The following is a 14,147-nucleotide window of genomic DNA, read 5'->3' as shown; positions in this document are numbered from 1 at the left end:
TTGTTATGTTTGGTAAGACAAATATAGAATGAATTCCAAGGGATTAATGTGACTATGAAAAGTCTTCCAACTTTACTTTCAAATCCCATATAAGATTTTTTTAAATATCCATTTTATAAGCTGGAAGTGGTCACTGGTCATAAATACTTGATTATTTAGTCCAACTAAGGCTATACGCTAGTACAAAATTTTTCTCCAATCGATATGTTCATTTCAGTTAATCAATTCAGTTAATCAGTTAAACTAACTTTAATAATAGTATCAAAGAATTAGTATTTCATGATTGGGAGAAGTGAAGTTATCTTAAAATGTGAGACACACTCTCTCAGTAGAGCAAAATCATTCCTAGAGGCCTCTCCAAGAAGCCACAACTCGAGTCCACTTCTGAAAGCTGTGCAAAAACATTCTTTGTTTGGAAAGAAACAGCTAACCCAATTTTACTAAGAGAGATACCTCTACATACCTCTCAACTTTCAAGCATGAGGATACCACTTTTACACTAAATTATATTTCAAAGCGAACTTTTCCCCTTCAAAATATTAGGAATGCGGTGATAATCAAAGGGATTTATTATGATTAAATAAAACAGTGAGCTTTCTTTAGAAACCTCAAATATACCATGTTGGTTTGATAAATTCCTCATTCTTTTCCTTGTTGTGACATATGGACCCAAAGCTCCATCCAAGTCATGTTCTGCTCTTTGGCGGTCTGAATACCACAGTTAGGGAATTTGGCTGGCTCCAGAATCTCCAAATCCTTTCACTGCAGTGTTACTTCTAGTTCGTTTATTAAATACTGTGCTTTTGGCACCGCCGTCTACTTCCCAACCTCTAACACAGTTGGCTTCCATAAATAGCATTTGTTTAGGGGGTAAGAGAAGAGTGGCAGACTAAGTCTGAAGGACAGGGACTATTCACTGCAGAAATCTAGTAAACAAGGTTTTCAGTACTACAGTGTGGGAATTTATAAACACCTTTCAGCTACACCACTTTCTCTTTGCTTTGATTCCCATTTAAAAGCAAGGGGGAGGGGAAGAGAGAGACACAACACAGAGAGATTATATCCAGAAATGACTATAATGTAAAAACAAAAAGGACTCATAAAAATTATTTCAAATGTTTTAAGAAGTGACTCCCAGAAACTCCACCCGGCATCAAAATAGCTGTTTAGTTTGGTACCTGATCAGAACCCTATCTTATTATAGTAACTTAATATTTATGTATAGTTGAAGGATATTTAGTCAATGAAACACTTATAAACAAATGTGAAAACAAGTTTAACACCTTTTCTGCTTAACAAATAATATTCAAAAACATCCAACCAATAGAAGGATTCTGAAACTCACTTTTCAAGGTAGACCTTTTAAAATAATTCCTCTCCATCACCCAATTTTTTCCTTGTGCACAATACTCCAGCCAACCCCAGAAATGTTGTGTAGTCAAGAGGATGTGCAGCAGTAGCAGGATGAAAGTAAATATATTGAAAACACTCAAAAATATTAGATACCATAGTAACAAGATTTCCAAACCATTGATGGGCGAGTTCATGTCCCACAACCAGAGCAACCCACTGGCGGGATGAAGAACAGGAGTTTTTTGGATCAATAAGCAATGCAGTCTCCCTATGTTTAAAAAGAAAACAAAAACAAAAACAAAAACAAACCAAACTGATTAATACAGCAAGAAAAAACAAAGCAATGACAGGAAAATACACTGAAAAAAAGTTTCCTATAAAATAGTGCATAAAAATATCAAATTCAATTCCAGAGACCTACAAGGAAAACATTATTCCACTGTATGTGATGTTAGGGCAAGAAAAAAATAAAATTAGATTAGATCTTAATAGAACCTGAGTACTTCTATAAAAGATTAAAGACTTAATCAGAAAGAATTCTTCTCACTTTGAAGGTAAAATATGAGGCTGTCTAAAATCATGGAATTTCATCTAGAAGATAAGGAAGAAACTTGTGTTCTTCTAAAAATGGAGAAGAGAAAAAAATGCATTCCACATAAACAAAAACCAAAACACTGAGTTGACTGTTTGAAATGTAATTCATCTGAGGAGACAACTGAAAATGGAAACTGGGAACTTATTTACAGACAGTGCCTTAAAAACCTAATGTTTGAGGCAGCTAGGTGGTGCAGTGGATAGAGCACTGGCCCTGGAGTCAGGAGGACCTGAGTTCAGATCCGGCCTCAGATACATAACTAGCTATGTGACCCTGGGCAAGTCACTTAATCCCAATGCCTAGCTTACATAAAAAAAAAAACCAAAAAATAAACCTAATGTTTGTGGTAATAGAAATGTAATAACTTAAGTTAGAAAATATACAACTAAGGCCAGTTTTCAAAGCTGGAGAAATAACTACACAACTATTATGGGGAGACTATACATCAATTAAAATGAAAAGTATGACAAGAAGTATCATCTGAAAAATTCTACTAGTGCTCATGTTGAAATCTTCCAACTCTGCACAGCAGGCTTGAAATGTTGATATGATTTTTCTGAAACGCACCTCCAGGGGCACTTTTTTTAAAAAAGGAAAAACATTTTCTTAAGCCTGCTATACCATTTTGTAATTGCTTAATATTCACGTAGGGTGAAGTCCAATGTCAGCAGTCCTTACATATAAAAAATAGGAAAGCAAAAGTAAGGCAGGACAATGTACTGTTAACATACCTATAAGTAACAAGGCCCCAGTTCTCCATGGCACCTTTATAAAATAAACACAAAAAAATTACAGATATTTATAATACATTCTACTTTCTTATAACATAATTCAAAGATCAATACAATTTAGCAATAAAATGAAATTTACTTTACCAGCTGCAAAGTCTGCAATAGCAATGAGATCAATTTTGGGTAGAGGATAAGGAACATTGAAGTAGTCCTTATAAAAAGGTAGAGTTTTAGCAGCAACCTACAAAAAAATGAACAAAGAGAGGCCTGATAAAGCTTTTGATTGTAATTGGCAAATAAGTCACAAGGGAAATCTGAAACTACCCTAGAAATATCAAGTTCTGAAATGCAGAAAACAACATCTCCAAAAGAATATCCAAATCTCATAATTTACAGAAACTATACAGTCAACCAAATTCTAGTCAAAATTCTAGTCAATAAATGACAGTAGTAAAGTTATAACTACACTATTATCATCCTGTCCCTGGATAAAAGTCAGTATCTCTTCTTATCATAACTTGGATTGTTTTAATTTACATGTTGTAAAACAATAACTCAAAACCAAGTTCAGATTTCCTGCTATCCCAACAGCAATAAACCACAAAGACAAAACAAATTTTACTTGATAATATAAATTAAAAAGTAATCCATTAGGAATACAAACTCTCCAACATAGATCCCCACCAAATGTATTTACCTCTAATGCAAATTTTCCTTGTTCTGCTTTGCCAACAGGTGTATAAACACGAACACACACACCATCTTTTGACCTCGTCTCAACAAAGTCATATTCTCCTACAACAAATGCCACCAAGTATGTTGACATGACAGGCGTTCGGGCAAACTTCACTTCAACCAAATTTTCATCATCAGGGTATGGTTTTCGGTCAATTACATTCTTTCAAATAGCAGAAAAAGAAATATACATTAGTCAATGACAAGCACAACCAGTCTACAAAAGTAAAACTACAAAATTCATTTAGCTTTTCTTCAGGCCTTTCTTTCCCATTTGGCTTCCTTATCAATTCCTATCCACAATAGGCCTAGTTCTATACACAGTCTTGACTTCCCCAATTCAGTACTGAAAGCTCTCTAACTCATTCATACTAGGACGTTAGGGATCAAAATATAACTTCTCTGAGGAAGATTTATACTGTAAAAGATACTTGGAGCAGGTGAATATAAAGAAATGATTTGTTAATGGGAGCATGTTATACTAAGTCTGAGTTACAAATACTTTGAGAAAGACAGAAGCCTTTCTTAACCTAGCATCCAACATCAGACAGTTTGGAAAACTGACCAAATTTTGCCTGTGAAGGCACCAACCAATTGTATGCCTGATAGGTTCCATTACCTCCCTTTACTCAGGTACTTGTCAACCACATCAGGTCTTAGGAAAGAACAGGAAAAACTTAGTGACCTAAAGGTACAAATGACTCTTTTGGCTTTAGGTATTACAGCTTTCCTAGGGATGTTTGCTTTTTAGTTAGTTGACAAAGAACAAAGGAACAAAATTGTGGAATTTCAGATTAGTCACTCAGGGTGGGAGAGGTCTACTTGGAGGCTTCTGAGCACTAATGTCTTTCCAGTGTTACTGGAATCATTACCAGAACTACCTCCAGCTCTGCCTATTCGTAATGTCATTGGTAGTCCTTCAAATATCATCATATATGTGGACTGCTACTTAAGAGTCAGGTAAGTCCTGGTTATACAAAAATTTAAAAATTCTAAAACATAATTAACTACCAATACAACTTCCCTCTATAACACAAATAAAAATTTTGAAGCTTATTGAGAAAAAGCCAAAACTTTTTCTCCTACCACTTAATAAAAAAATTTAAGTTGTTTTAACTTGATTCTGGCTTAGCTACTTGCATTTAATTGTACTCTAAGAGTATACTTCTTTCAAAAGAGTATAGACAGAAGATTCAAATAAAAGTATTTAAGAAAAAGTTAAATCAGTAAACCAAACTTCTAACAGCTTGTTACAAATTCCAACCTACTTATTTACACATACACACCATGTTTGATAAAGCTACTCTGTCCTTAGGGACAACCAATGAGATGTCAAATGTTGCTTTGATAGCAGGTTCATCCCAGCAAGGAAAAGCCCTACGGGCATCAGTAGCCTTAAGGAAAAAACAATTTCTCAATTAGTAAAATAGGAAACTTCATGAAGAAATCACAAACATTCCATTTTCCATTGGCTGTAATCTACTAAAGGCCTTGATAATAAATAGCATAGTAATAGTTTAAATTATAATTTTGCTTTCATCACAAAATATTACAGCATTCATTTTAAGCTTAATACAAACAGATTTATCAATATTCACTCCGATAAGAGAAAGCATGTAATAATCAATATATAACTAAGTACATAAAGCTAGGACAAGAAGAAAAGTCAACTAACTCCCTTATTTTAAAAAAAATAATGTAAAACAGTTATGAAGCAAAGAAACAGAAAGACTTTTTTGAAATGCAGGGTGGTTATTGTTTTTAAGTTTCCATTGGACTAATTTTCCTCAACTTATCAGGCTCTTAGAATTCAATTCAAGACATCCTGATATGCTTCATTCCTTAACAGGAAAAGTAGGACTAGCAATGCTATAGGATACATATCTCCTGATGAATAAAAAGAAATGTAATTTTCTACTGGTTCACACAAATTCTATCCCCATTTGACAAAAAAAAAAATTAAGGAAAAAAGCTAAAATAATACCAAAATAACCCCCAAACCCAACAATTGAATCTTTCTTTTTTTACCCCCATTGGAGCGTTTTTATTTGTATGTATGTTTTAAACCCTTCGAAAAAGAATCCCAGGATTTTTCCTCCTGTGTGGTTTTGTCTTGCTTCCCCATGGTCCATGATGTCAGCTGAGGTTGTAAGCACAAAGAACCCAAATTGACAGGATGGTAGCAGATTATTCTGCTACTTTTCCAGATCTTTCAATTGAACATCAAATCTAGGGCTGATTACACCACATTTGTTTAATCTGCCCTGAGGTTCACAACAATTTTTCCTATTCTGTGATCATCAATGATCTCAAATTTGCCAATGTAACCATGCTTCATCATCACAGTTAAGAACCAGATAATTACTTCAGAGCATGGCCTAATGAGAACCTGGTGTTTTCTTTCCTTTTCTGCATTGTTGATGCTTTTGAGAGCATCTGCCAGGACGTTCATGCGTACCATGGTGGCAGCGCTGCAAGATGGCAGAAAGAGTTTGAATCTTTCTTAAAAGAAAACAAAGCAGATCTATTTCAGATAAAGTCAAAATCTAAAAGCTTTAAGAAACACTTCCCATTACACAGGAAATAATCTTCATTCTTCAGATGGTCCAGTTTAAGTAGGAAATTGCCACTTTTCAAACACTAAAAGAATGTTTCTGATTATGAAGAGTGTCGTTTCTATAATCAATCCAAATACTAGATATCCAGTTCAGTATCTATCTGTCTGGTTTTGTTTCTTGTAAATGAAGCTGTACAGGATGTCCCAAAAGTCTCAGCCCAGTTTTAAGCACTTAAAACTGGGCTGAGACTTTTGGGACATGAAGTATAAATTCAACCACCATTACAGTTATTTTACTGAAGATCAGACAAAGATTTTTGAAATGACAAACACAGTTAAGGCTAATATCACCTGGCTTCAACTAGTTTTTCAATATAATGGAATAAACTTTACTTCAAACACTAATATTTGAAAAACTAAAGCAGTAGGGAAAACAGCACATACCTCAAACTGTGTGACAGCAGCATAACGCACCTCTCCAGAAGGAGTGGTGTATTTACTTCTATAGAAACCTTTCATTTTATCATTTAGCTCTCCAACAAAATCTATCTTTAAGGTTCCTGTACCTGTGATAGAGGACAAATGAAAATCACTATCATGAAGTTAAATATAAAATTGTTAACTTTCAAAGCAGTTTTATTCAGTTGGCAAATCTTAAAATTTTCCTTTTTTCAAATGTTTGCCTTAGAAACAAAGAGATAACTAAAATTAAGGTGCCAGGAATAATTCTGAAGCAAACCTTAATAGCTTTCACTTGTTTAAAAATCTAATTCAGCTTTTGGGGGGGATAACTTATATTTTCATGTGACCAAAATCACAGTTAGTATCAGATCTTATTTAACAAACATGAATAAGCTCACATAACCACATCACTTCATTAACAGTCTAAAATTACTAAAATAGGAATGGCTGGGCAAAATATGATATATAAATATAAAGGAATATTATTGCACCTTTGGAAATGAGTATCAAGAGCTAAGAGATTCTTGTTAAGATTTGCACATGAACTGATGCCAAGTCAAATAAGCAGAAGGATAACAAATTATATCTATAGTAATGTAAAGGAAAATAACTGGCCTTGTAATTTCATTGATATGTACCAGTGCCAGTTGGCACCTTCACTGCAACTTATAGTCTTTGAGAATTACTAAAGCACTGAGGATAGTAACTTGCCCAGGGCCACAGAGCCAGTATATGTCAGAGATAGAACCTGAATCTACTCTGCCATACACCTATCTTTCAACTGTTCTTTTTTTGTATTCTTTGCATATTGGAATATTTGCGTCTGTTAATGAATAATAAAATATAATAATAACACTTAAGAAATTGCCAAAATATATAATATATAATAAGTCCCTAAGAAAAACCTCCATAAATAGTCTTTGTTATCTAGGTTCATTCAAAATAGGACAACGGTTCTTTATCTTGACAACACTATACTCCTTTATAAAAAGTCCAGGATTCGTCTGAAAGATGTCAATAAAATGAACTCTGAAGCTTATCTAACTTTTCAAATAATAAATAATTATATACACCTAATCTATAAGTAATATAATGCTGACAAAAATGTAGGATAAGCTAGACAATTTCATTCTGTCCCAGCTCAGCATAATCATTTCATCTGACTTCCAGAGTGAACAGATTACAAGTGCATCTAGGGTTCAAGACATAAATTTTAAATTGCTAGAAATCAGCAATTATAAAATTGTCACCTACATTTCACAAACCAGATCACACAAAAGAAAAATGGTAACCTTATTACTAATTACTAACAATCTAAGCATAGTGTTTGGAAGATATTTAAATTTAATTAGGCGCATGTCTATAAAGAAATACATTAAAACTTATATATCCAGAAAAGTACCATCATTGTTCAAGCAGTCACTTTGGAAGCCACACACTTAATTATGTTATATTATTATATTATTTATAATTAACTTTATAATTAATAATAAAGATATCATATATATCTTATATAGTACATATATCAATACATAATATACATTATATATCACATGTATTAATATGTATTATATCTTAACATAATAATATATTTATAATTAATTTATAATTAATAATATTAAGTTATTTATAATTATATTAATTAGTTATGTTGCCACCATTCAGATTGTTTTACAAAGCCCATTTCAGAAATTTAGAACTTGAAGTTTGAGTATCATCAGTCAATCATGAATGAACAAATGAACAAAAAAGCATGTATTTTTATTCAGTGCTTACTAGGTACACAGTTCTAGGAATACAAATAAAAAAAAAACAACAAACAGTCCTTGCTTTCAAGGTGCTCATATTGTAACAGGGAGAGACAACACAAAAGGTTTCAACTGGAAGTCAGTGGACCTTGCTTAGGGTGTGTGACAAACCAGATGGTATGCAACTTCTTTAATTCGACAGTGCCAAGGACTCTAGGGACAAATAAGGTGGCTGATAAAATGGGCAAAATACTTTGGACAAAAACAAAGTGATTATAAAACAATAATTAGTTTTTTGAGTGGGGCTTATAAGTTGGTTTTGAGAGCAGTTTTAAAATAAGAGTTCTAAAAATAACTTAAATATTAATAGCATCACTGGAATGTATATAACTTCCCAAGGGCACTGACTAATTTACAGGGAAGGTCACCTACTTGGATATAAGTGTTCGTGCATGTATTTATCATATTGCCTTATAAACACACCTCACATGCCACTTTGTTAACAGAAAATGAGAAGAAACCCAAAAATAAAAAATGTTCTATATTCTCTATGTTCTTTCTTATGTCTCTTGAAGAAATGCTAAAGACCTAGGACAATAAGTGTCAATCCAGTTTATGAATTTAATGAAAATCAAGACAAAAGGGCACTAGTTCTTTAACCTATTCTGCCTCTTAAGGAATTAAAAAAAAATAAGTGAAAAAAGTGTTGTTTTTTTTTCTTTTTAAAGAGAGAGGTCTTCAAATGGTTCTAAATCTGAACAGCTACTAGTACTTCACCACGAAAAGTGCTATTCCACAGGACACTAACTACCAATGCTGAGGTTGCTAAGTATTTACAATGGCTATAGGCAACCACACAGCATTCCTGATGGTGCCAGTTTCAAAAATTATTTTTCCTCAAATGCAAATTAACTAGCGTGCATAATGATTAGTGGTTTAATAAGGTAAAGCAGAAAGATTACTGATGCCCACCTATGATCTGTTGAAAATTTCATGCTGTTATTAGGGAAGACAAATCCCCTGTGAGAACTGCTGAAATTCAAAGTAAGGAGAACCTCTCTCTTTCAGCATAAAATGACATACACAGTTCACAGAAGGGAATCAGAAAATAAAGATTATACCAAGTAGCTTTAAATCAATTAAAAGCAGATTTTCTATTTCTCTTAAAATGAATTAGGTGCTCTTTAAAGAAGTAGGACAACAGTCCTGGAAACCATCCACAGTACAGTTTAAAGGAGCAACTTAAGTTTCTACCCATTAACAACACATTGTCCCCAAGTATTTCACTTTGAATTCTTAAATTCCTTGGACCTTAGCACAAGGTTAGGAAGCTAGTGAGGGATAAGGAAACACTGTCTTTTAATGAATAAAACACAAACTACTAATTCACCTTATAGTTCCTGATGGCTAATTTACAATAACTGAGGTCAGATTTAAACCGACAGCACAGAAATGCCAAATGTGTTCTAGTATCACTCTCAGATTGTCAGAATCAACTCCTATCCCTTCTTTTTTGAAGATAAAATAAAGAACCATGGTGATGCAATGCTAGAATTCCTGCAACAGATGATAATAAAAATTATGATAAGAAATAAGAACTGCAATATTGCCTTTACAGTCTCTATCTTTCTAGTCTCATCTCACCACATTCTCTAAAATCTATTGGACACTCCACTTCCTGTCTTTGGGCATTTTCTCCACCTGTCCCCAATATCTGGAATTCTACTCCTCATCATCTCTGTCTCCTGACTTCTTTTTCAAGTACCAACTAAAATCCCACCTTCTCCAGGCTTTTCCCCATTTCCCTTAATGCTTGTGCCTTCCCTCCGTTGATCATCTCCAATTTATCCTGTCTATACCTTGTGTGTACACAGCTTTTCTGTGCTGTCTCTCCCATTATACTATGAGCTCCTTGAAAAGAACTGTTTTTTACACCTTTGTTTCCCTAGCGCTGAGCGAAAAACAGGCACTTAAATTATTATTGACTGACTGTAAAATGGATGAGCTAGATCACTGAATATCTAAGTTCCTTTTCAAGTGTGGAATTCATAATAATACAGATTATAATTCTAATAAGGTAAATAATACATATCTTAATATTATCAGGCAAAATGAGATACAATAAGGCTAGTACAATGGTCTGTTTAAAAATCTATTTCACCTTTTTGGGGAGTAGCTATATTTTCATTTGACCAAAATCATAGTTACCAGAGTTTATTCATCAAAAATTACTAAAACCATACATGGTATCAACTTTAGCTTTTATTATTATCATAGATAGGAAGTAAACTACACCGTAACATGTTACTAAAAACTTTGTAGAATAGACATACAAAGTTAAAATAATTTTAGCTATATGATTGAGCTAGAGCTCAACTTAATAGAAAAAAATTAATTCTTCATTAGAATTAAAAATTTATTTAAGAATGCATGAATACCAGGTGTATAAATAGAATCCTACTAGCACAGGACAAGTGGCATATGAGAGGCACATAGTCCATTAATATATTCCCTGCGGCCCCTTCCAACCGCTGGTGAGAAAATAAAAGACACATCACCACCAATCATCCACATAGTACAGATTCTGTCCTTGACCTCCAAGACAGTTCCCCCTAAACTTGTATTGCTAGTTCAACAACTCTGAGGTACCACATCACACCTATGAGATTGGCTAACATGACAAAACAGAAAAATGATAAAGGTTGGAGAAGATGTGGAAAAGCTGGAATATTAATGCATTGTTGGTGGAGTTGTGAAATGATACAACCACCTTGGAGAGCAATATGGAACTATGTCCAAAGGGCTATAAAAATGTACATACCCTTTGACCCAGCAATAGCACTTCTAGGGCTGTATCCCAAAGAGATCATACAAATGTGAAAAGGACCCACATGTACAAAAATATTTATAGCAGCGCTTTTTGTAGTGGCAAAGAATTGGAAATTGAGGAGATACTCATCAATTGGGGAATGGCTGTACAAGTTGTGCTCGATGAATTTAATGGAATACTATTGTGCTATGAGAAATGACAGCAGATTTCAGAAAAACCCAGAAAGACTTGTATGGACTGATGCTGAGTGAAGTGAGCAGAACCAGGAGAACACTGTACACAGCAACAGCCACGGTATGCAATGACTAACTTTGATATACTTATCCCTTCTCAGCAATACAAGGATCTAATACATCTCCAAAGGTCTCATGATGGAAAATGTTATCCACATCCAAAGAATGGAATTTGAATGCAGATCGAAGCATACTATTTGCTATTTTTTTTCATCTGTTTTGTTTTGTCTCCTCTCTCTGGTGGTTCCTCCTATTGGTTCTAATTCTTCCTTACAATATAACTAATGTGAAAATATGTTTAATAGGAATGTATATGTATAGCCTATATGAGATCGCGTGCTATCTTGGGAAGGGAGGAGGAGAAAAATTTTAAACTCAAAAGCTTATGGAAGTGATTGTTGTTAAATCAAAATAAACTAATAAAAATTTTTTTTAAAAAAGATTGTTATTTTTTTAAGGCAATTGGGGTTAAGTGACTTGTCCAGGGTCACATAGCTAGTAAGTGTCAAGTGTTTGGTCTGTGGCTGGATTTGAACTCCTGACTCCAGGGCCAGTGCTCTATCCATTGTGCCACCTAGCTGCCCCTAAAAAACGATATTCTGAATAAAAAATAAGCTGTATATCTCAAAATTTTTGTGAATATTATTACACTGCTTACCTGTTTGGAGTGTGCTAGGAAAAGACAATGTAACTTTCTCATCTTCATTCTGATAATTAAATCCTGTGGCATGTATTTCTGAAACAAAAAGAGTACCAATTTAAACTCATGAACTTAGTTCAGACAACAGCCTATATCAAATAAAAATTTCCATTAAAATTAAACGCGATATCATCTTAATTTAGCAAGTAAGTTTTTAACTATTAAAAGCATTATATTAGTCAGCTTTAAATGCCAAAATATGGAGCAACTTGGACTTCTGACTCTGTAAGAAAATGATTACAAGTTCTACGTTAATTCATAAATTTGAGAGTAGTGGAAAGAGCATAGCTGATAAAGTATTCTTCCAGTTTCTTTGATATATTTGAGAAGTATGTCCATCCTGTGACAACCCTTTCTGTGCTGCAACTTCTCTCACATACACATTGAAGAGATTAAGCTAATTACCATAATTTCAGTGGACCAAAGAAGCAACAAAGTTATGCTCCCCTGCTATAGAGCTCAATCCCATCCAAGATCTAAAAATACAATATTCTTGGGATAAAATTCAGTTTTACAGAGAGCTCTCTTTGTGGAGAGTCAAAAAACTAAGTTCCACAGTTTTACAAAACAGTAATTTTTCACTAGGTGGTTTCATGAAGTATAACGGGCCACGCTGAGATATACCTTCTACGAAGCCTCTGTAAATTGGTCAGGTCAGCGCAGTCAAAAATTGAGGTTGGATTTCAAGATGAATCAGAGAATTATAGTAAAAAAATATTTATGAAGTGCATACTATGTGGCAGGCAGTGTGTTAAGCTCTGGGGATACAAAGAAAGAAAGACAAAAGACAGTTATCTGCTCTCAAGGAGCTCACAGTCTAATGGGAAGAAATACAAACAGCTATTTATACAAACAAGCTATATACAGGACAAAGAAATAATTAACAGAAGGGAAGGCACCAAGAGTAATGCCCTCATTTTGCAAATGAGGAAACAGATCCAGGGAATTAAAGTGACTTGCCCAAGCTCACACAGGTAATAAGAAGTGGTAAAGTCAGAATCTGAATCCAGATTATAAGATCATAAATTTAGAGCTCTGAAAGACTTTGAGAGGTCATTGTATACAACTCCCTCTAACTTTACAGATTCTCAGACTGTAAATTCATCACTCTAGACAATCCTAGATAGTGTCAATTATGATTTCTTTTTAATAAAACTAACACAATTCATTCTTTATCTTACAGGAATCATACCAGGGCAGGAATCTTGAAGAAATGTTTTTAATGTAACTCTCCTTTAGAGCCTCCTAGAGTTCAGCCTTAAGCCAGCCAAAATCTCCTCTTATTCTAATTTCCCAAAAAGCAGATTCCTGGACATTTAACAGAAAGTCAATATTTGTACACTACATTATTTATCAAGTTTCTAGCTTTAAATGACAATGAATCTTGACCAACAAAAAGCTAGAGATTAGCCCCAAGCTAGTCCCGTTTCTAAGGTAGCTATTGTGCTCAGCACTCAGAAGAGAAAAAAAAAAAAAAAACCCATACATTGTTTACAAATGTTCCTTTCTGGCCAAGGCATGATATCACTAGTTAGTTCCTGGGGGAACTATACACAATATCAAAGATACACCCCAGTGAAGGATGCTAATGTTTACTCAAAATTTAAGAAACAAGCTTCAAAATTTCAATAAATGGAAAAGACAGATCCAACAGAATAGAAATTTTTATAAATGAAGTATACTCTATACATTTACATCCCACAAAATGTAGCATATGGATATTAACTATGAAACATTTAATATGCATGTTCTAATGGTTACTTTCTAAAGGTTCACAGAATAATCATAACTTTGCTTTAAAAGCTAGAAACAAAAACAATACCAAAAAAGAAGTCAAAAAATACTTATTACAGGGACTCTTGGAAAACTATTACCCAAAGTGCTCTGTATCTGCTATTTTAATTGTACAGTGTCTGACAGAATAGGAGAACTAAAGCAATACTGGAAAAGTTGGTCTAAAAAATTACACAAAGGGGAAGGTAGGCAGCACAGTGGATAGAGCACTGGCCCTGGAGTCAGGAGGACCTGAGTTCAAATCCTGCCTCAGACACGTAACATTCACTAGCTGTGTGACTCTAGGCAAGTCACTTAATCCCAATTGCCTCAAAAAAAAATTATTAAAAAAAAACAATTACAAGATATACATGAGATTAGCTATATATGCCATTTGCACAAAGTTTATTAAACACCACAAATTTGTTTC

General features: G+C 33.9%; 1 protein-coding gene and 1 pseudogene across 2 annotated transcripts in view; both read right to left on the bottom strand.

The window, feature by feature from the left end:
• NPEPPS (aminopeptidase puromycin sensitive) overlaps positions 1 to 14,147 on the bottom strand; it is an 82,608-nt gene that overhangs the window by 42,977 nt on the left and 25,484 nt on the right. For both annotated transcript variants that reach the window (XM_027872895.1, XM_027872896.1), the window contains 7 exons: positions 11,903 to 11,980; positions 6,416 to 6,537; positions 4,701 to 4,808; positions 3,377 to 3,577; positions 2,824 to 2,920; positions 2,680 to 2,713; positions 1,507 to 1,621 (listed from right to left, as the gene is read on the bottom strand). In XM_027872895.1, the coding sequence (XP_027728696.1) occupies positions 1,507 to 1,621; positions 2,680 to 2,713; positions 2,824 to 2,920; positions 3,377 to 3,577; positions 4,701 to 4,808; positions 6,416 to 6,537; positions 11,903 to 11,980 (755 nt within the window). The remainder of the gene's footprint in view (positions 1 to 1,506; positions 1,622 to 2,679; positions 2,714 to 2,823; positions 2,921 to 3,376; positions 3,578 to 4,700; positions 4,809 to 6,415; positions 6,538 to 11,902; positions 11,981 to 14,147) is intronic.
• LOC114050785 lies at positions 5,439 to 5,878 on the bottom strand (annotated as a pseudogene).

Source organism: Vombatus ursinus, unplaced genomic scaffold, assembly GCF_900497805.2.
Source record: "Vombatus ursinus unplaced genomic scaffold, bare-nosed wombat genome assembly UNPS02014801.1, whole genome shotgun sequence".
NCBI lineage: Eukaryota > Metazoa > Chordata > Mammalia > Diprotodontia > Vombatidae > Vombatus > Vombatus ursinus.
Note: the sequence above shows the minus strand (reverse complement) of the source record. Positions and strands in the feature narration are given on the sequence as shown.